At 38.7% G+C, this 21,476-nt stretch overlaps 2 protein-coding genes and 1 long non-coding RNA gene across 3 annotated transcripts; 2 read left to right on the top strand and 1 right to left on the bottom strand.

The window, feature by feature from the left end:
* Window positions 1-4,560: 4,560 nt before the first annotated feature.
* Window positions 4,561-6,214, top strand: LOC111334949 (uncharacterized). Its single transcript, XM_022940759.2, has 2 exons — window positions 4,561-4,747; window positions 5,607-6,214. The coding sequence occupies exons 1-2, from the start codon at window positions 4,696-4,698 to the stop codon at window positions 5,936-5,938; spliced, it is 384 nt and encodes a 127-aa protein (XP_022796494.2). The 5' UTR covers window positions 4,561-4,695; the 3' UTR covers window positions 5,939-6,214.
* A 2,915-nt stretch (window positions 6,215-9,129) lies between these two features.
* Window positions 9,130-15,399, bottom strand: LOC148729238 (uncharacterized). Its single transcript, XR_015989060.1, has 3 exons — window positions 15,077-15,399; window positions 14,907-14,999; window positions 9,130-10,519 (listed from the first exon to the last, which is right to left on the bottom strand). It is a non-coding gene; the product is annotated as an uncharacterized LOC148729238 (long non-coding RNA).
* On the top strand, window positions 12,516-13,533 carry LOC148729239 (uncharacterized). The gene is made up of 2 exons (XM_088763039.1): window positions 12,516-12,561; window positions 13,001-13,533. The coding sequence occupies exons 1-2, from the start codon at window positions 12,516-12,518 to the stop codon at window positions 13,351-13,353; spliced, it is 399 nt and encodes a 132-aa protein (XP_088619165.1). The 3' UTR covers window positions 13,354-13,533.
* Window positions 15,400-21,476: the final 6,077 nt, after the last annotated feature.

Raw genomic sequence — 21,476 nt, 5'->3', positions numbered from 1 at the left:
ACAGGGATGGTAAAGGGCGTAGGAAGCGTGTGTGTGTGTGTATCGGGGGAGGGGGGAGGGGATGATTTGCCTTGTACAGTATCTTGCACTTTTTTTTTAAACTAAACGTTCTACCTTAAAAACAAAAAGAAATTGAAAAAAACACATGATGACAATTAATCTAGGTTCTTTTGTAGGCATTTCAATTTTCCTTGGGTAACATGAAACACTCATATAGATAAAGATGTCAAAGGTTGCTGGGACCAACGAATGTTTCTTTTCAGTTCTCGTCAGAGTAAGCCAAACGTCACTCCCTGTATAAAAAAAGAAACAAGGTGACCTTAACAATGAGCCGTGAAATGCGTGCATGTCTTTCAAAAACAATGTTTGTGCGAACGAATCAATGTGAATATCTCTAGGATCTTGCAAATAATTTTAGCCTACGAATTGGCTATCAGAGTTTCACGCGTGCTCGCGTTTTGCTTCCTCTACTATCCCCGAGGGAAAATGAGGACCACTGGGACAGAAAGACGATTTAGAGACATGGGAACGAATTAGTCAGAAATTAATATTTAAAGGACTTGATGTAGAGGGCTTGGGTTTATGGGATGATATTGAACTATCTGTTATTTTGGCACGAGTTTGTGCCATTATACGGCAGCTCAGTCCGCCTGATACTTACGTTTTCTTTTGCAAGTTTTCTTTTTGTTTAATTTGTTATGTTGAAGCTTAAAAGCCTTTCACATGGAATATCTCCTGTTAGTGGAGTAAGAATCATTTCATAATCCTAAATTTTGGCTAACTTTATTTATTTATCTTTTTTTATTTATTCATATCTTTCCGTGAAAATTATTTCCAAGTATATAAGTTTGCGATAACGCAAACATTTTAAAATAGTTTGCACTTGTAGTTAATAGTTAAGATTTTCCAGCCGTTTTCTTCTTTTTCTCTTTCGTGAACACAAAGATTTCCACGGTAAAAGAAAATATGTAACGATCATTTTGCAGAAATAAATCAACTGTTGGTGTCATTTAAGTGTAACTGTATGTGTGTGAGGGTGGCTGGGGCGGGAGGAGCGTGACCTTTCCAGTTTGGATATATAACTGTGTGTTGGAAAGTTTCTCTTCGCAGTCGATTCCCCTTGGACGAGTTCTTCAAACTATTGGTTCAATGATAGTTAAATCCGTTGATAACTTCCCGGCACTATCTTGAATTATACTCTTTTGTTTGGTATAGCTTGTTTTTCGGTTTGCTGTTTCCTACGCACCTTACCAGAGGTTGGGATAATTTGCAATGTTGCAAGATGGGGGAGAGCTGTCACTAATTACAAAAAAATCGTTACAATTGGACCTTTATCGGCAAGATTTAAATTTCGAATAAACGCTGCAAAAAATATCCCCCCCCCCCCATCAACAGGAGCGATCATAGACGATTTACGGTAATTATAGAATTTATAACGTTATTTTAAGTATTATAATGCATGAGGTAACTGAATCCAAGAGAAAAACGTGAATACCTTCAACATCTCAGAAATATTACATACCAGCAAGAAGGATTCTCTTCGTGCATAGCTTTGGCCAAGTAATAAATGAGATATACATGTGCTCATTCTTGTGTTTTAAAGACGTTACTTAATATAATATTGCACGTATTAAGACTTTCAGGTTACGTAATCTATTAAGACTGAAGTTAACTTATTAAACATTGTGAGCATTTTTGATTGACAAGTTACGGCGTAAAAGTTACGACGTAAAACTTATTTGACAAGGTTTTGATTGACAAGTTATAAAGGTGATAAATTTTACGTCGTAAAAGTTACGACGTAAAACTTATTTGACAAGGTTTTGATTGACAAGTTAAAAAGGTGATAAATTTTACGTCGTAAAAGATACGACGTAAAACTTATTTGATAAATTACGACGTAACGTGTAGTCAAAATTGAATTTTAAGTCATAACGCGAAGCTCCTCGTTTTGAAGACGTTGAAAGTGCACTAAACGATCATTGAATTCTCGCCGTAAAATAGACGTCGGTGTATTTGACGCCATAAAATAGAATACAAGGTTTTACGTCGTAAAATTTAGGAAGTGATATCTGACAGAGGAATTTGATCCCCTTGAACGTAAAAAAGGTGTCAGAAAGTCAAATATGTGCTTAAAGTGTTTTGAGCAGTAATGAACGCCATACTCAGCTCGTCTCAAAACCAAGCACGCTATCGGGCCAAAACACTTGAAAACAGATACGAATTAAGAACCATTAGGTAGGGTGGCTTTGGGATTTTCGGTTTTGCTGTTTCGGCTGTTTTTTCTTTTTCTTTTTAATCGGTTTTTGGGTTCTTGTGCCAAAAGAGGGCGGTTTTTCGTTTTTACTTTCAGAATGGTTTGGGGATTTTACGTGCTTTTGCATTCGGTGTTCGATGTACCGAAAAGTCTGGTGCGGTTTTCGGTTTTCCTTGTTTACCCCTTGGAGAATGAAAATGTAGCAGTTTTGGCAGGTTTGCATGGGTTTTCGGTTTTGCTGCTTTTTCCGTCGGTTTTCCGGTTTTGGAGGTTTTTTCCTCCGGTTTTGAGGTTTCCCAGAGGCCCCAATGCCCCCTCCTTACCCAACCTCATCAAATTTTCAACTAATGGGGGTCTTACTTGGTGTCTTTTTGACCTGAGAGCCAAAAAAACGCAGACACTGGCGAATATTGACTCAAGTTTATGGGATTAATGGAACGAAATATTATGTTTATTGTACGATTTTAGGCCGTTAACTAACGGCTTAATCTCATACAGTCTGTTATATTTATTGTACGATTTTAGGCCTTTAACTAACGGCTTAATTTCGTCCAGTCTGTTATATTTATTGTACGATTTTAGGCCGTTAACTAAAGGCTTAATTTCGCTCAGTCTGTTATGTTTATTGTACGATTTTAGGCCGTTAACTAACGGCTTACTTTCGTTCAGTCTGTAATGTTTATTGAACGATTTTAGGCCATTAACTAACGGCTTAATTTCGTTCAGTCTGTTATTTTTATTGTACGATTTTAGGCCGTTAACTAACGGCTTAATTTCCTTCAGTCTGTTGTGTTTATTGTACGATTTTAGGCCGTTAACTAACGGCTTAATTTCCTTCAGTCTGTAATGTTTATTGTACGATTTTAGGCCATTAACTAACGGCTTAATTTCGTTCAGTCTGTTATTTTTATTGTACGATTTTAGGCCATTAACTAACGGCTTAATTTCGTTCAGTCTGTTATTTTTATTGTACGATTTTAGGCCATTAACTAACGGCTTAATTTCGTTCAGTCTGTTATTTTTATTGAACGATTTTAGGCCATTAACTAACGGCTTAATTTCGTTCAGTCTGTTATTTTTATTGTACGATTTTAGGCCGTTAACTAACGGCTTAATTTCCTTCAGTCTGTTGTGTTTATTGGGAGATTTTAAGCCGTTCACGGCTTAAAATCGTACAATATATAGACTGAGTTAGTGGCCTAAAATCTCTCAATATACAGACCGAGATAGTCGCTTAATAAGCCGTTATCTCATCGCCCCCTTCCGATCGCCTTTGTTTACTTTATGCAACGTTTTAGGATGACTCGCAATTTATTTTTTATCCATTTGTAAGGAAAACCCAAAATACTTTACGTAGATGATAAACAAATGAAGTTTGAACTGTGAAAGACATATCATGGGTCATTTTCAGAGTTATGCAAGTGAGCTTTGAAACATGCGCGATTAAGTAAAGACATTGATTTGCGTTGTCTTCAAGACGATGGTGGATGAAAGCTAGAGAGATACTCGCGGGTTTGAGGCAATCGGTAACCTTCTTGGTGTACAAACTATCCTCCGATATGTCTTTTTAGCCCGATTTACGCCTGCATTTTGAGAATTCTTTGTTTTAAATTGGTTAATTTTTGATATGCAAATTAAGGTCGAAAGGAAGGGTCTCTTCTGATCACGCTGGTATGAATAGAATTTTTAGTGAGGTTCCATATTTTGTCTGTGAACTGAATGTAGCTTGTAACTTGAAGCAAGAGAAAATTCCGTTAGCTACACTACTGCAGTCGCAGCGCGCTCGACAAAAGCTGTGAAATTTACACTTTCGATCGTTGTCTACTCGAGCGGTCTAGCCAAAAGTCAATTTTCGCTTGTGGCGAGGCAAAAAAAGAGAATTGGAAAACAACCAAACTATTTTTGAAATATGTGTCCTAAACCCTTTTCATAGGAAAAAAATTAAGGAAAATTTGTTTTGGACGGGAAGTCGAGTGGACCGCTTTTAGCGGGAGTGGCACTTAAACCTTTTGCTCCATTTGGTTTTCGATTGCGTCTTTCTATAAACTAGACTGTCGCTTTTTCTTCTGTTTTCTTTTTAGCCACAAATTCTCCATAGCGTTTTCAAGAGCTGGAAAACAAAACTACAACGCCACAATCACACCACCAACCTCAGCCACGTTCTGATCACGTGCAAAACCGTGGCAGTTATCGAAGTCCCGAGCAGGGTCATGTCCCAGGGGAGACAAGCACTTGTTCATTGTTGCCTAGTTACTGAGAATGACTGACAGCAATATAGAGTGATTTTACTTTATCAGCTATTGACAAAGGGTATGTCAGTAGTATTGAGTTGTAGGTATTCATTGAGAGCGTGAGGATTTAGCTCGTTTTTCGACACTTTGAGACTACGCTTTCACTTTGCAGCTTTTGACTCTCAAGGAAATATCAAGCTCTTCAAGATGAAGCTGTGGTTCGTTGCTGCCATACTTATCTCCGCTGCGCTTCCAGCTGGTAAGTGATTTCATCGCAAAAAGCGTTTTTCACCCACACCCTTTCTCAGAGTTTTCAGCAAGGAAATGGATGGCGAAGCCTCCGTGTAATTCATGTTAGACTCACCCCAAGTGCAGTAAAACAGAGAATAAATGATGTTGCACAGCACTTTGTTGCTGTAGAAAAGAAAACACGTGAGTCCCCACGATTAATACCTACAATACTTTCGTCACGAAGAATGTTATCCATCATTTAAGCTTCAACAAAAGCAGAACCCTGATCACGGTAATGAATATACCATGGGTCCAGCCAAAAAACCGAATTATTTTCCACACGTTGCCTTCACATCGACATATGTTGCCTTTGTTTAAATTTGTTTAACGAAAAGGTTTCAAAATTGATGCATATTATTGGAAATTTTTGGAGGCGCACAAATAACTTTCTTAGTGTCGGTGCACGATTAGCGATTCTCTTCGTTGCGGTTTGCGTTATGATCCCAGAAAGTTAAAACTCCTAAGAAATTTTCAAGGGCAGAAAAACATCAAAGTAACGTTCAGTGGGTAAACAAGGATGGTTATTTAAATATAAAAGAATCAAAGTATATTGAAATTGTGCCCTTCGTAAATGTAATAATGTCCATAATGTTCGCTTAATAACCACCCTGATGATGGCAAACAGCCAAAAACGCTTGGTTTTAACATTTTAATCATTTTTCTTAATCTTTTTAGCCTTGCATATACAATAAATGTAATAACTTTACTTAAATTTTCAAATCTTGTATTTACTTTCCTTTGCGGGAAAGACAAGGTCAGTTATCGACGGCAGAAATTTTTATCTCGTCCATTTGTTATTTAATTATTCTTTATCGTTTGTTTTTCAGTGTGGAGTTTGAAGTGCTATATTTGCACCAGCACCGAGTCATGGGATAAATGCAAAGGAGTAAGCACGACCTGCGTGGCTCCCGCTGCTGACAAATGTGTTAAGGTTTATTATAAAATTGGCTCAGTCCAATCGTTCATCAAAACGTGCGGAAGCGATGCTTACTGTGATAAGAAAACCAACCCTACCTGTAAAGACGCCAGTGGATCGTTCGAGTGTGAAATCAATTGCTGCAGCGGTGACGACTGCAATGCTGGCTCAGCAACCCACATCAGTGGTATCCTATTACTGTCATGCGCATTAGCCTCTCTGATGATCTTTTTCAAAGCCTGAAGCGTGACCGTGGTTGAGGTCAAGCACGGCTGATGATCAAGGTTGCAACTATCATACGCTTTTTTGAAAGGATGTTAGTAGAGAATTTGGATAGAACTTCTTACTTAAGACGTAGTAGTAGTCCATAGGAGATGAAGTCAATGCGGTTCACATAAGAGAGGTTGCATGCTAGTCCATAATAGTTTGTCACGTATTGTACTTATTAGTTACAGAAAAAAAGTGGCGTATTTTTTGTTATCAAATGATTAAAAAATAAAACGTTTCTAACAAACTCTTCTTAAAGAGTCTCTGATTTAATCCTTTAGCTCCTTGAAGTGATTAACATGTAATTTCTCCCTATAATATCCATACGTTATCCAACTAATAGGTAGTAGAAGTACACATGTACTTATGACAAACTTTTTAGGTAGAAATTGTTCTTCCGGCTGATCTGGTACCAAATTCTCATAACTACTTTACAAGGAAATGTGAAACCGCTAGAGGAGAGAATTAACAATCACATCTTGGTAGTTTAATGAAACCAAGCGTTATAGTTCGTACTCTTGTTGTAGTCATCATTATTTTGCTTTTAAGCAAAATAATGATGTTTAAAATGATTCTACTCTTTCTCCCCCCTCACCCCCTCCCCGCCCCCCCGGCGCCCTCTCCATGGGATTTACCCGACCACATGTGTTACCTTTTCCTCACATCTATTTTAGGCCCTCGTTTGCTGTGTGAAACTCAGTGCTCCAATTCCACTAGGTTCCACCGGAAGCTCGCCGGCTTTGATTTAATTTGAGCTTTTGATTTCAAAATGATCATGAAATTCACCAATGATAACCTCGATGAGTTCTATTATACTTTCTAATTTTCGTAAAAACTATAACCCCCCCCCCCCCCCCCCAGTTAGCTCAACGGATAGAGCGCTGGACTGTTGTGCGGGAGGTCGAACCAAGTGTTAATATCTGACAATTGCTTCCCTATCTTTACTGGCCCCAGTTCTCATTGGCCGGTTGAATCGTGAAGCGCCATGATTGCGTTAAATGGATTCCTTCTGCTCGCCATCTGTTGCTTTGTGATCGCTCCAGCATTGAGTCACTCTTTAATTTTGAAACAAACCAAACGAAAGAAACATGAAACAATGGCGACTTTTCTCCTGTCTTTTCTACCTGCTACTTCCCAAAGGTAAGCTAGCTGTATCACTACAAGTGATATGCGATGGAAAAAAATCGACTGACTGATACCCGGTAGCCATGTTTGTTTCAAACCTTACTTCAATTTGCTGTGCTGCAACTGTTATCTACCGGTTTCAACTACTTTAGCCTTTTTTTTGTGAACGTTTACATTCTACAAAACTCAATAATTACTGACTATTCTAAACTTCCCTCGAGTATTTCTTGCCTAACACTTTTGCAAGGATTCACACCGTTTTTGAGGGTTACAACATGGACAAAATCTAAATCTTTCAACTTTTAAAACACGACTTTTTAGCTGCCTCGTACCCCGAAAGTTCGTAGTCTATTAAATGTTTCATTTGTAGGAAAAACTTGCAAATTGCGTGAAAATATGACTTCACTTGTTTCATCAGTTATGAGCTTATTCACATTTTTTCTTAAGTCATCTTACAACCTTTCTTTGATAGTATCGTACAAATTTTCCCAATTTACTTTCCGGCCACCATGACACTTTGAATAGTTATGGAGACTAAAATAATCGTAATGTTTGACACCAGAGGGTAAAAATATGGAATATTTAAGCTAAAAAATGACAATGTCAAATCTTTGTACAGCTCTTGGGTGAAGAATAGAGGATCGATCCGTTTCGCAGCCTATTACTAAAATCTGTGGCTCGTAGATAACTGAGTCTTTGTTTTATCGTACCACCATCTTTGGAATAGATTCAAGTCTGAAAATGGTACAAGATAAATAGTAATTTCTGTGAACTCGAGACCAAAAGGTTTGGTCTCAGTGGAAGGCAGCAGGGATGAACGAAAACAATTTTTTAATTCGTCTTTCAGTGCTGGCTCTAAGTTGCTATTCTTGTGAATCTCAGTTTTCTTGGGGTCATTGCCGGAAGACAAGTAAGACATGCAAGACTGAATATAAATGCGGCAAGGTGTACATCAATATTGACGGGAAGGAAAATTTTCAGAAAGATTGTCTGCCACCGGAGTGGTGTTTAGAGGAAAACCATTATGATTGTAAAAAGCATCTCTTCAAGAACACCACCATCTGTGACATCCATTGTTGCGATGATAATAACAACTGCAATGTTGGCGCAGTGCTCCAAACCAGCGGAATCCTGTTACTGCCATGCGCCCTGTTATCGGTTATGCAGATGAATTTTTAAGTTTATATTTAAAATGCACTAAGTCCACACAGTATTCATGAACTGTAGGAAGTTCGACATACTTCGCGATTGTAACAGAGCTATCAGGACTCGATTTTGTAATAATTTTCCAAAGTAGAATAAAACCTGCGAGCACTGTTTCACCCGAATCCTAAGGATGCGTTATTGTGTAATGATTCAGATCTGAATTAGTAGTCCAGGGCACACCTATGCCGGAGGGGGGGGGGGGGGGGGAAGGGGTTACTTGGGTCAATTACGCCGATGGGCTCTTAAAACGACTCCTCAATCTCAAAATTCTTCAATTTTGCTTTGATTTTTGAAAGAAAAAAATGCGACAATCATTTTGCCTTGAAATCATCGTTGTTCTTTTTCAAGTGAGATTAAAAATTACCTTGAAAACATGGTTGTTTTGACACATTTAAAATTGCCTTATTTTTAAGGCAGTTGAATTTTTTCAAAACTGCCCTGTTTTTCAGGCAATTTTCAAAAATGTGCCAGAAACCCCCTTTTCCTACTACTAAGAGCACTATTTAAGCAATAGTGAAAATCAGACCTGAAATTTTTCAGGTCTGATTTTCACTATTGCTTAAATAGTGCTCTTTACTGCGAGGATCGTGCACAAATACGATACATATATATCACACAGCAGGGATCTTTGACCAGATTTATTCAGGCATGAAATTCATTAAAATTGTTTTCATTTCAAAATCAGCCTACACTTAGAAGCGATGGTTTGAATGGGCGTCCCGTCCAGTTACAGCAATATAGATGTATTTTGGAATATTGCTAATGCTGGTTTCACTACAAACTAGGAAAGGGATTTTTCCAACTTACTTTGTCCTTTTCCTTTAGCATAACATTTTCAAGTTAATATTGTTTTTTTTTTTCCACGGAGTCGCAAGTTGTGTTGCAGACAATTATGGAAATATGGCGTCCGCTTTCTAGGGTGAAGGTTATTTAGGAGTTTAATATACTTCTATGTGAGCAAAAAGCGCGCATGAATAATTAGACAAAAAGGGACCGCTTTTAATCCTCTTCCTAAGGCCTGGGTGGAAATATACTTTATTATGACGAGGCGAATATGAAAGAGCGCCTGTAAATGTTTGACGGATATAGGTTTGCAAATCGACGGAGAAAAAGCCGTGAACATGTAAAGCGCCAATATTTGGAAATTCAGTTTAACTATGTGCATTACTGATCTAGAAAATATGATTTTGTACCACAGTTCCTAGCTACAACAACTACGAAAAATTTTGCGAGGGCATATAAATGGCATAAACAGTTTCAAGTCGAAAAATGCAGACCTCAAAACGGGAAGAACTCGCGTCTTTTAAAGGAAAATAAATCAAGGATTTCGGAAATAAGGTACTGAAACTAGGGTTCTGCTTTTGTTGAAGTTCAAATCTTGATTTAGATTGTCAGCTTTGGAAGACTGCTTTAGTGCTACACTGAAACTGGCACAACGTCAAGTCCTGTTTGGTGGATTGATCTTTTTCACGAAGGTCGAAGTCTCTTCAGGGTGTCAGTTGTTTCCTTTTCCCTTACCTCAAATCAAATTTTTATAATTTTTCTTAACTCTTTGTCACTAAACAAAAACTCCACCATCATATTTGATGCAAAGCTTCTCGTCTCTCGCTACAGATACAAAATGTGCACCTGTAAACTTTTACTCACCAGTGGAAAGCCCAATGGAGAGAAGTATGACAGCAGTTGACCACAACTTCATTTTACAGAGCTTGAATTTTCCCTGTGAGTTACAAACAGCAAGGTAGAGGCGTAGGCCGAACGGTATCGAAGATAAGGCTGCACTTGGGGCGGTGGAAGCCAGCGCACTTGTTAAAAAACAGGACAGGGGGCCCATACAATCTGTTTGTGTAGCCAACTGTTGTTTTATATAGTGAATGTACCAGATTTACCGTTTGCCTCACTTATAGTGATATATTGCTGACTATGTACATAAATCATTGATAAATAAACGTTTAATTACTTTACTTGTGGTGTATAGTTGTCCTTTGGCCTCAAAAATGTTTTTTTTGAGCGATTTTGAATAAGTCTGAGTTCGTCGTTAATGTAATGCATAAAAGAAAGACAAGGGGCTAGGCCTTGTTTTGAAAGGGTTTAGGCGCCCGAGCGATATTCTCCCGGAAAATCGCATCGCTCCGCTTTCAAAATTCGCAGCATTAAGGTCAAACGATGCACGATTCTCCTCGTACCTTCCAATTGAAAATCCATCCAAACTGACCGGAGCTAGCCCTCGAAGAAAATCAAAATCCCACAGTATTTAATTTAATTTTAATTTAATTTAATAACTTTTAGAGCGCTATTTTCATTCAATGATCAACAGCTCTTAACAACTTAGAATACTGCAGTAAATTCAAATTTATAAAACTAATTACATGTACATTAATATCAGCAATGTATGTTAAAATAAGAATGATTAACAACTATTCACCGAAGTGGAGGTGGTTAGTGGTGGATATTTACTGAGCCGCGAAGCGGCGAGGTAAATATCCACCGCTAACCACCGACACTGAGGTGAATAGTTGTTTTATATTTTTTAGTATATATTAAAACAGTGAGATAATATACACCACCGTCGTGAATTTGAGCGATTTCTTCGCTTGTCACGGATGCAAACCGGGGCGCCATTTTTTCCCGAGTTGCTCGGAGGTAAATAGCAAAGGATATTCGGAGTTTGATTAGCCAATCAGAGCGCGCCTTCAACGCTATCCACTGTTTTAGTATATACTGATATGGAATATCCATAATAAGGATCTTAATTAGGAATAAGATCTTAATAACAAACTTAATTAGTAATATTAATAAAGTAATTGTCAGACAGGGTACTTTGAGGAAGCTGCACGAAATAAATAAGTTTTCAGCTTACATTTAAAAATGGAAAATAATTGAATATCACGTAATTCAGCTGGCAGAGCATTCCATAAGTATGGGGCAGCAGCAGAGAATGATCTGTCCCCCAACGTGGCAAGCATTTTTCCCTTAGGAGGGTCAAGTAATAAACGTTGATTTGATCTAAGATTGTATACAGACCTAGGCTTGATGTTAATTAGTTCAATGATATACTTAGGCGCCCATCCATGAATAGCTTTAATTGTTAAAATTATGATCTTAAAATGAACACGATGTTGTACTGGTAACAGTGAAGTTGACAAAGCGCAGGACAAATATGCGAATACTTTCTTAAACTCAGTACAAGTCAAGCCTCGGCATTCTGCACACGTTGCAAGTTGGCTATTTGCGACTTAGGAAGGCCATACAAGAGTCCATTACAATAGTCTAAACGACTAGTGATAAAAGCATGAATAATTAGTTATAATTAGGTATAATTAGTTATAATTAGTTATAGAAATTAGTTATAAAAGCATGAATAACTAGTTAATAACGAATCGCGAGATAAATAGTTCTTAATCCTCCTAATATTATGTAGGTGATAAAACGTGGAATTACAAATTTATTAACGTGCGTTGACATTGACAACTTATTATCAAACCATGCACCGAGACTTCTAACACGGGAACTAGGATAAATATCACAATCACCTACGGAAATATTCCATTTATCGTTGATCTTACCTAAGCGGGATGGGTGGCAAGATTCTCACGTGCCAGCCAGAAACCGTCACGCTGATTGCCTTTTTCTGATTGGACGACGTTATTTTGAATTGAACGACGTTATTTTGAATTGGACGACGTTATTTTGAATGGGACGACGTTATTTTGAATTGGACGACGTTATTTTGAATTGGTCAATCAGACGTGACGGTTTCTGGCTGGCACATGAGAATCTTTCCTTTGTCTTCCTTTAACTTTTGAGAATCGTTATTCAGCTTCCGTCTAAGATTGTTGAAAGATATCAACTTTATCTTTACAAAACAGAATGGCAGAGAAAGTCTTTAAAAACAACTATTAAGCTATTTTGCAACAATATCCTACGGGCATTGCTGTAATTGGCTGTTGAGAATAAGCAAGTGGCATCCATATTATTAACTTACAAGCGACCCCTTTCCTATGGCGGACTTCTTTTGGATAGTAAACAGTTTTAATGAATTTACACTTGAATGAAGCTAGACGAAGATCGATCCTTGCTATTCAGCTGTTATGTCGTGTGAATCTGTCTTGGGTCACAGGAGCCATAATCCCAATTATGGTTCTTTCTTGGGTCTATTGAAATATCGGCTGATTAATCCAGGCTGTCAAATGTATTATTAGCAAGTTATACAGGATTGCCAATGGGCCCACATGAGGTGGGGGAAGGGATCACACTCCTCAGTCACGGTGAAGTGCCATGGAACCATTTTAAGTCATTTTTCTCTTTCAGAGTGAACGGTTTCTTAAATTAAGATTTCAGGCAGGGCGCCTTAATTCTTCGATCTTTTGTAATCAAGGAGTGTCTTGAGTTCCAAACTTTCATTAGTGTTGTGACAACTAAAATGCAATATTCACCCCTCCTCCCTCCCTCATCTCAAGTGAAAACGGAGAGGGGCTCCAAAGGGTATATAGTTTATTTACGTGGCGTTATGGCGTTTTCACAATAACCATGATCCCAGAAAATTGAAATTCCTAAGAAATTTGCAAGAGCAGAAAAACATCAAAGTAAGGTTCAGTGAGTAAACAAGGATGGTTATTTAAATATAAAGGATCAAAGTATATTGAAATTGTGCCCTTGTATCAATGTAATGACTATGCTTATCTCATTCATTTGTTATGTAAGCAGTCCTTTTCGTGTGTCTTTCAGTGTTGAGTTTGAAGTGCTACAACTGCTCCAGTTCCGAGTCATGGGATAAATGTAAAGGAGTAAGCACAACCTGCGTGGCTTCGCTTGCTGATCAATGTTTTAAGGCTTATGTTAAATTTGGCTCAGCCGAAACGTTCATGAAATCTTGTGCATCCGATGCGTCCTGCTATACGGAAAACAATGCTATCTGTAAAGCCGCCTCTGGATCGTCTGAGTGTAAAGTCGAGTGCTGCAAAGGTGACTACTGCAATATTGGCTCAGCAACCCGCATCAGTGGTATTCTGTTACTGTCATGCGCCTTGGCCTCTCTGATGATCTTTTTCAAAGCCTGAAACTTGACCGAGGTTGAGTTCAAGCACAGCTCATAATCAAGGATGCAACTATCATATGCTTTTTTAAAGGATGTCGATAGTGAATTTGGATAGGACTTCTTGTTTAGGACGTTGTAGTAGTACATAGGAGATGAAGTCAAGTCGATTTATACTTACAGGAGAGGATGCTAGTCCGTCATAGTCTGACACGTATTGTACTTTTGCTTATTAGTTACAGAAAAAAAGAAGCGTTTTTTTAGCTTACTCAGTGCCTCTAGAAGAGGCGTAAGCTACTACACTGTCCTGTTGAGTGATGGTAACAATAGAATCCGAGAGTGACTGAGTGAGGGTAACTATAGAATCCGAGCCCACAACGAACTCTGCCAATTTTGATCCGATATTCCCCGATCTTAACTCCTTTTTGTATCTACAGACTTCTGTTAAGTCGTGATACTACGCTATCCAGAGTGTAAGTCCGTCCGTATGTTTGTAACAATAGAACCCTTCTAGAATGCTTGGAATTCATTTTATGGCCATGCATTGATCTTTGGCATGAACTGCCATACAAGTTTAAAGACCTAAATCAATTTGCTTTCTCCAAAAATGTTAAAAACTTTATTCTATATCGGCAATATCAAACCTAAGTTTCCACAAATCAAAAGTGCTAAACTGACTATCTGTCATTAAAGTTATCTCAAACGTAAGTCTTCCACAATTCTTCTAGCTTTTAATTTAGTAATCTGTCCCTCTACTCCCAGTTTCTTCTATGTGAATCCAAAAGAGATGGAGGCTCACTCGATTACCTCGCTGTTTACTTAGCCTCCATGCACGAACTATGGAACACAGTTACCTTTAATTTTTTACATATGTATCCTTTCCTGTTTTTTTATGTTAATATTGTAACTAAAACTTGAGTGCTAAATAAAGTAAAGTTGAAGTTCAAGTTGGAGGTCTTCTCCTATATCGTCCGGTGATTTTCGTACTTTCCGTCGGCGATCGTAATCGCAGTTTTTTTGTCTCCTGCCGGTTAAGTTTTGTGTCGCATTGCTGCGATTGTTTGCTCCGCAAATGAAATATTTGCCCCCCAAAGGAGTTTTTCTGTTGCATTGCGGCGATTATTTGTACTGCGATTGATTTTTTTACTCAAAAATCGAGATGAAAGATAAAAATCGCTAAATATTCTCGCATGTGTACAAACAGGTATGCGGATCAAACTTCAAAGTGAATTATGCAAATTTGTCCGTGTTTGAAGAGATCACAAGTTTCATGATTTCTATTAATAGGAAGCAAGACGAAAATGACCAAAAGATATTTCGGGACGACAGTTTTATTCAAAACAGTTCTTGATTTGCTGTTATAAGCGAAAAACGTACGAATTTCTTACGTGTGCAAAGCCCACGCGGTAAAATTCATCATGCTTAGACACACGCAGCCCAAGCTCACTACTAGAAAAGCGGACGTGACTCTTACCGTGTTGTGCAACGTTTTATATTTATAAAGGTTTGTATGGGATGTTATCGGTTTGCCTTAAACGAGAAAAAAAAATGTCTTGTTTTGAAATAAAATGGGCTTACCTTATTGCCTTGTTGTTTTCTTTGTTGATTCCTGGTATCTCAGGCCATTTTGAAGCGTTTTCGGCGAGTTAGCGCTATGTTGGTGTTCAACTGCTAAAAGAAAGACAAGGCCGGAAACCTATTTTAGAAGTGTACGTCGCCCGAAGCAAATAATTACGCCAAAAAATTACCACCAGTCTCGATTCCTCCAGAAAATCAAAGCAGAGATGTTGCAGTTCCATTTCCATTCACTCGATTCCCAATTCCTCCCACAGATCTTTCACTAGCGATGCTTTTAACTCCAGATCGATCGGCTTTTCCAATTTCGAATTTGGCTGGTTGAAACATTTGTGGGCCCGTTCGCCGATCGCACAGTATGTTGGGTAACAAAAATAAGCCCGGCGAGGGTAGCCAGCGGCCTGCAGTCGACAAACAAACCAGTTAGCTCCCCTGGTCCCCACGAGAGGTTTTGTCAAGACCGCATTGTTTTGATCGACCAATCAACATCGAATGGAAATGTTTCAGCCCACAAATGTTTCAACCAGCCAAATTCGAATTTGGAAAGCCGATCGATCTGGAGTTAAAAGCATCGCTAGTGAAAGATCTGTGGGAGGAATTGGGAATCGAGTGAATGGAAATGGAACTGCAACATCTCTGCTTTGATTTTCTGGAGGAATCGAGACTGGTGGTAATTTTTTGGCGGAATTATTGCTTCTGGCGACGGACACTTCTAAAATAGGTTTCCGGCCTTGTCTTTCTTTTAGCAGTTGAACACCAACATAGCGCTAACTCGTCGAAAACGCTTCAAAATGGCCTGAGACGCTAGGAATCAACAAAGAAAACAGCAAGGCAATAAGGTAAGCCCATTTTATTTCAAAACAAGGCATTTTTTTCTCTCTTTTAAGGCAAACCGATAACATCCCATACAAACTTTTATAAATATAAAACGTTGCGCAACACGGTAAGAGTCACGTCCGCTTTTCAAGTAGTGAGCTTGGGCTACCTGTGGCTTAGATCGTTGTTTAGTTGACTTCAGTGAGGGCAAGAAATTGCTTAGTGTTATGCTGAAAATTCTGAAAGTATTACGCTTTGAAACAAAATATTCTCTTAAACAATAGGTGGTTTGCAATCAATCTCTAGAGAAACAGGTAACAATGGTGAATGGAACAAATGCTGGTGGACGAACAAAAGAAGCTAATGAGATATCTCTTGTTTTAGACGTCCACCAACATGGCGGCAATGACGTAATGTGCAAACCACCTATACTTTTTGAACACATTGCTACTCATTAACAATTATTCGCCAAAGGCGAGGTGAATATCGCCGAATAATCCCCGAGACGAAGTCGAGGGAATTATTCGACAATATTCACCGAACCTGAGGCGAATAATTGTTTTAGTATAATTTCGGAGCTGAGCAACAGAGAAATTTCTAAAATCATAACATTTTAGTAACACTTATTAACATTTTATTTAAACATTTTATATAAACCGCGTGGAGCGGTTTATATAGCGTCATATAAGGAACCGCTCGACCGTTTTGCACCGCGTTCGCCCCCTATCGAGTTCGCCCCTTCGAGTTCGCCCCTTCGAGTTCGCCCCTTCGAGTTCGCCCCTAACTTATACCGTGTTCGCCCCCACACTTTCCGAGTTCGACCCCACCAAGTCGAGTTCGCCCCCTGATTAAGTGATGTTCAGATGAGTTGATTTGTGACGAGGGCTCTAGCAGAATGTGCCAAATGTCAAGTCAGCGACGACCATTTTGAATTTCGGCAATTGCTGAAGTTGTGATAATGGAACCACACTTAAATCAAAACAACATTGCTTAACTCATTCGGACTGGAAACGAACACGAAAAGTGTTGATCAGAACAACCAAACTTGAGGAGATGCAAACCACGCTTTCATCGCATTGTCCTGCTCATAACAACAAGACTTGAGAAGATGCAAACCTCGCTTTCATCGCGACAGTTGTTAGCCTTGCAATAAAGGTGTAACAGTTTCAATCATACCGAACCTCGTTTAGCTTTATTTGTGAAAAAACTGACTAAAGAGTTTACGAAACCACGATTTGATCGCACTTTTGATTATTTAAGACTTATCAAGAGGATGCGTTTCACGCTTCATAGAGTTTTCGATCATAGCAACCAGACTCGAGAAATGGTAACGAGTGTGTAACATTTTTACTGATACTTCGCTTAACTTTATTTGTGAATATAAAGACTAAAGAAGAATGCGAAACCCCGCTTTGATCCTCCAAATTCGAATGGTTTCGGAGCGTAAACTGTGCAGACTGACATACCGGCAGCTGTAAGCAAACGAACATACCGGCAGCTGCAAGCAAAGATCTTCAGTCTAGGGGATTAATACGAGAATGGTGATCGGACGGCGAAGCAGTTGCTGCCAGCCTGCTCCGAACTCTACAGACCGCGAGATAAATAGCAAGATAACGTCGAACGACCTGGTAACCTTTGGGCTCGGTCAAATTCAAAAACGGTTCCTTAGGAGCCACCCAATTGTAAAAGTCACGACCAACGAAAGTTCTAGAATAGATGTTTCCGATCGATAGATAGCGCTATTTAAGCAATAGCGAAAATCAGACCAGAAAAAAATCAGGCCTGTACGGGATTCGAACCACTGACCTCTGCGATACTAGTGCAGCGCTCTACCAATTGACCTAACAAGCCAACTGGGAGCAGGCCGTTAAGTTGATTCATAATAAACCCATGAAAGTGATAAATCAGATACAATGAAACATATGAAGTTCATATATTTTGAACTGCGGTATTAGATACGTAAGATGCACGATCCTCGCAGTAGATAGCGCTATATAGGATCGTGCATCATTCGTATCTAATACCGAATGTCCGGGAACTTTCGAACACTCAGTCACAATAGAAGGTATGTCATTAAATAACTATGCATGGTAGAAGTTGAATAATTGTTTTTGTTGAGGAAAAAGTTTGGACTGAAGTTGAACAATTAATTTTGTTGAGTAAAATAAATAGAAGTTGAATAAATACTACGTATGATGCACGATCCTCGCAGTAGATAGCGCTATTTATGCAATAGCGAAAATCAGACCTGAAACTATGAAATCAGGCCTGTACGGGACTCGAACCACTGACCTCTGCGATACTAGTGCATCATATATGAACTTCATATATTCATTGTATCTCATTTATCACTTTCACGGGTTTATTACGAATCAACTTAACAGCCTACTCCCAGTTGGCTTGTTAGCTCAATTGGTAGAGCGCTGCACTAGTATCGCAGAGGTCAATGGTTCGAATCCCGTACAGGCCTTATTTTTTTTTTTTCCAGGTCTGATTTTCGCTATTGCATAAATAGCGCTATCTACTGCGAAGGATCGTGCATTATACGTATTTAATAGCGCAGTTCAAAATATATGAACTTCATATATTCATTGTATCTGATTTAAGATATTGTTGTAATTTTTGTTAAAGAATCATTTTTTTGAAATAGTGCTACATAAACGTGAAAACCTCGTTCTGATGAGATTAATATGTACAATAAATGAAAAGGCAATTAGTTAAAAATTTGAAAACATTGTTTCTATATCATCTGAAGTATGGCAACTTTGTACCACTTGAAAACATAACGGATTGAAAATTGAGATTTTGTTCTGACAGTAGTCAAATATGTGTACATGCAGAATTGGAAATTTTGTCCTAATTTCAGTTACAATACTGTTAACAGAAACAACTGAAAACTAAAACCTTGTTCCAACATTTTTATCAAAAATAAGTGTAATAGTTATTGAAAACCTTGCCCTGAAATCACTTATGATGGTGTCAATAGAAAAATAGACATTGATAACATTGTTCTAGTATCACTTAAAAACAGCTTTAACATTAACATTTCAAATTGAAAATTTTCGTCTCATAACACTATGGAAAATAAATGTTGCAAAAAATTGAAAATTTGTTCCAAAAAAACTACGTATGGGCAAACCTAATAAAAGTGATAAACTGGTGAAACAGCTCGCGATCGCCTGCGGGCACTGTCATTTTTAGAATTAGTATTTTTCTTTTTGAAATTCCAAGGAGTTAAACTAGAACCTTGCATCAGGGATAGAACTGCAGTTGAAGGCTGTGGCTTGGAAAAAGGGGTTGTCCTGTTGGGGGGAGCCACTGTTGTTTGACGGGTGCCATGGGATAGGGTGGCCATTGCTAGAGATCTGGTACCGGAAGCTTGTTTCATTGAAAATAGTGTTTCTATCTGCACTGTTGACGTATGATTTACGACGCAAAATATATTTATCCTTATGGAAGGCAAAGTACAGTCTACAATGGCGTGATGGGAAAATATTTTGAATTATTGCGAAAAAGAAATATTTACGTAACAGTACTATTTTCATTCGTTTGTCCTAGCCCTGGATCTATCCAGGTTCTTTTTCCCACTTCTTAGATCAGATAACACGTAAAAAGCGATTGATCGCGACGAGCTACGAGACACCCCATGTTAACAGGAAATACGCTATTTGCGCTTGATTAACGAAAGCTTTACGTGTTTTGCGAAATGTATGGCCTATCACAACCTCTAAATAAAATGTAAACCAGCATTAATGTGTCTGGACACATTCTTCCTAGCTTCACAACAGCTCTAGTAATTTCAGTCTACTAAAGTTTAACTTAACGCAAACTTTACATTGAATGTAAATCCGGCCCTTCAGCTTTAAGATACCCCGGCTTGCGAGAGCTTTACATCCGATTACGTAAATCTACCTTTGCGTGTTCAGTCTTTACGAGCATTCATTATAACACTAGCGTAAAGTTACTCAACGAACTTAAATCTCCTTTTTCATGCTGTGAATTTTGCGTTTTGGTTGACGCTTGCGCTGTTTGTGCTGGCTTAAGTATTTGCAACGGAAGGAGAATTTCTCGTTCAAGCCATGCGAGGGTACGCGTACGAGTCATAGATATTTGAAAAAAAGCGGCACTCAAATTCGTGGACGAGGAAAATTCTACTGTTTTTTTCCTGATGAAATTTTATCCAGACATATGACACCTAACGGTTAAAAAAAGAAAATGACTGTTTGTTTTGCCAAAATTTGGAGGCCTCCGAGGCTGGACATCGATCATCGAGTTCTTTGAAAATTGGCGAAAATTTAGCGATTTGCAAAAATTTGGCAAGTTTTTCAAGTTGGGGAGGGGGTTGCACTTATTTTACCCTACCGTTGACAGATTTTTCCCTTAAACAAACAAAAAAAAACTCCAGTGCGACAACTATGCGTCGGTGGATGCCACTGTCGCTGTGGTGGCACTAGAGATCGCAATCGTGATTAAGTCCTATATTTTGATCCTTATGCATTTAAGATAAGGCTATTGTGAATCGCGATTTAGCACGCTGCAAAAGGAGATAGGAAAACCTGTCATATCAGAGCTGTTATCACATTTCGCACGATCGTTTTTCTTTCACAACGCAAATTATTTTTGACTCTGCTGTTCCATAAATTGCTGGCGAGCCCTACTCTAGCGAGGCAGCAGCCTATTCTTTAAATAGCTAGGCAAAGCCAAAATTTGTCAGATGTAAGATCGGTGACATGCGCAGTCGATTGCGTTTTTGAGATCCAGGGTTGCTTGTGATAACATCACGAAGAAACCACAGGCAGCCCAAGCTCACCACTAGAAAAGCGGACGTGACTCTTACAGTGTTGCGCAACGTTCTATTTTTATAAAGGTTTGTATGGGATGTTATCAGTTTGCCTTGAAAGAGAGGAAAAATGTCTTGTTTTGAAATAAAATGGACTTACTTTATTGCCTTATTGTTTTCTTTGTTGATTAGCAGCGTCTCAGGCCATTTTGAAGCGTTTTCGGCGAGTTAGCGTTATTTTGGTGTTCAACTGCTAAAAAAAAGACAAGGCCGGAAAGCTATTTTAGAAGTGTCCGTCGCCCGAAGCGAATAATTCCGCCAAAAAATTACCACCAGTCTCGATTCCTCCAGAAAATCAAAGCAGAGATGTTGCAGTTCCATTTCCATTCACTCGATTCCCAATTCCTCCCACAGATCTTTCACTAGCGATGCTTTATCTCCAGATCGATCGGCTTTCCAATTTCGAATTTGGCTCGTTGAAACAGTTGTGAACCCGTTCGCCGATCGCACAGTATGTTGGGTAACAAAAATAAGCCCGGCGAGGATAGCCAGTGGCCTGCCGACCAGGGGACTTTAACTGGTTTTTTTGTCGACTGCAGGCCGTTGGCTATCCTCGCTGGGCTTATTTTGAACAATAAACACTAATTATTAGCTACAGGCCAGCATAGCAGATGCTTCATTGACTTTTCACACACAGAAGTAATCAGTTGGCATTTTTTTTTTCTGTAAAATGTCCATACACTATTGCTGTAAAGCAGGCTTTCAACACCAAAGCCTGGATAACTTTCTCTGGCAGACAAGTCAATAACCAGTTTTTGAAAAGCAGTGCTCGTGGAAAAATTGTAAAGGTTTTAGTATATTGTTAACCAAACAGATCTATATCCAATATCACTTCCACTTCCTCGTTGCTTTTGTTCAATAGCGACAATAACAGTTCTCAGGTCGGAAACGTTTTGCCGTCTTTTAAGGCCTCTACG

This window comes from Stylophora pistillata, chromosome 6 (genome assembly GCF_964205215.1).
Source record: "Stylophora pistillata chromosome 6, jaStyPist1.2, whole genome shotgun sequence".
NCBI classification, from domain to species: domain Eukaryota; kingdom Metazoa; phylum Cnidaria; class Anthozoa; order Scleractinia; family Pocilloporidae; genus Stylophora; species Stylophora pistillata.
Note: the sequence above shows the minus strand (reverse complement) of the source record. Positions and strands in the feature narration are given on the sequence as shown.

What these genes read in the sequence shown, in the direction of transcription:
- LOC111334949 (XM_022940759.2), top strand. Translation starts at nt 4,696, where the DNA reads ATGAAGCTGTGGTTCGTTGCTGCCATACTTATCTCCGCTGCGCTTCCA. An exon ending in CTCCGCTGCGCTTCCAGCTG is followed by an intron (nt 4,748 to 5,606) that starts GTAAGTGATTTC and finishes TTTGTTTTTCAG; the next exon opens with TGTGGAGTTTGAAGTGCTAT.
- LOC148729239 (XM_088763039.1), top strand. Translation starts at nt 12,516, where the DNA reads ATGGGCCCACATGAGGTGGGGGAAGGGATCACACTCCTCAGTCACG. An exon ending in GATCACACTCCTCAGTCACG is followed by an intron (nt 12,562 to 13,000) that starts GTGAAGTGCCAT and finishes TTATGTAAGCAG; the next exon opens with TCCTTTTCGTGTGTCTTTCA.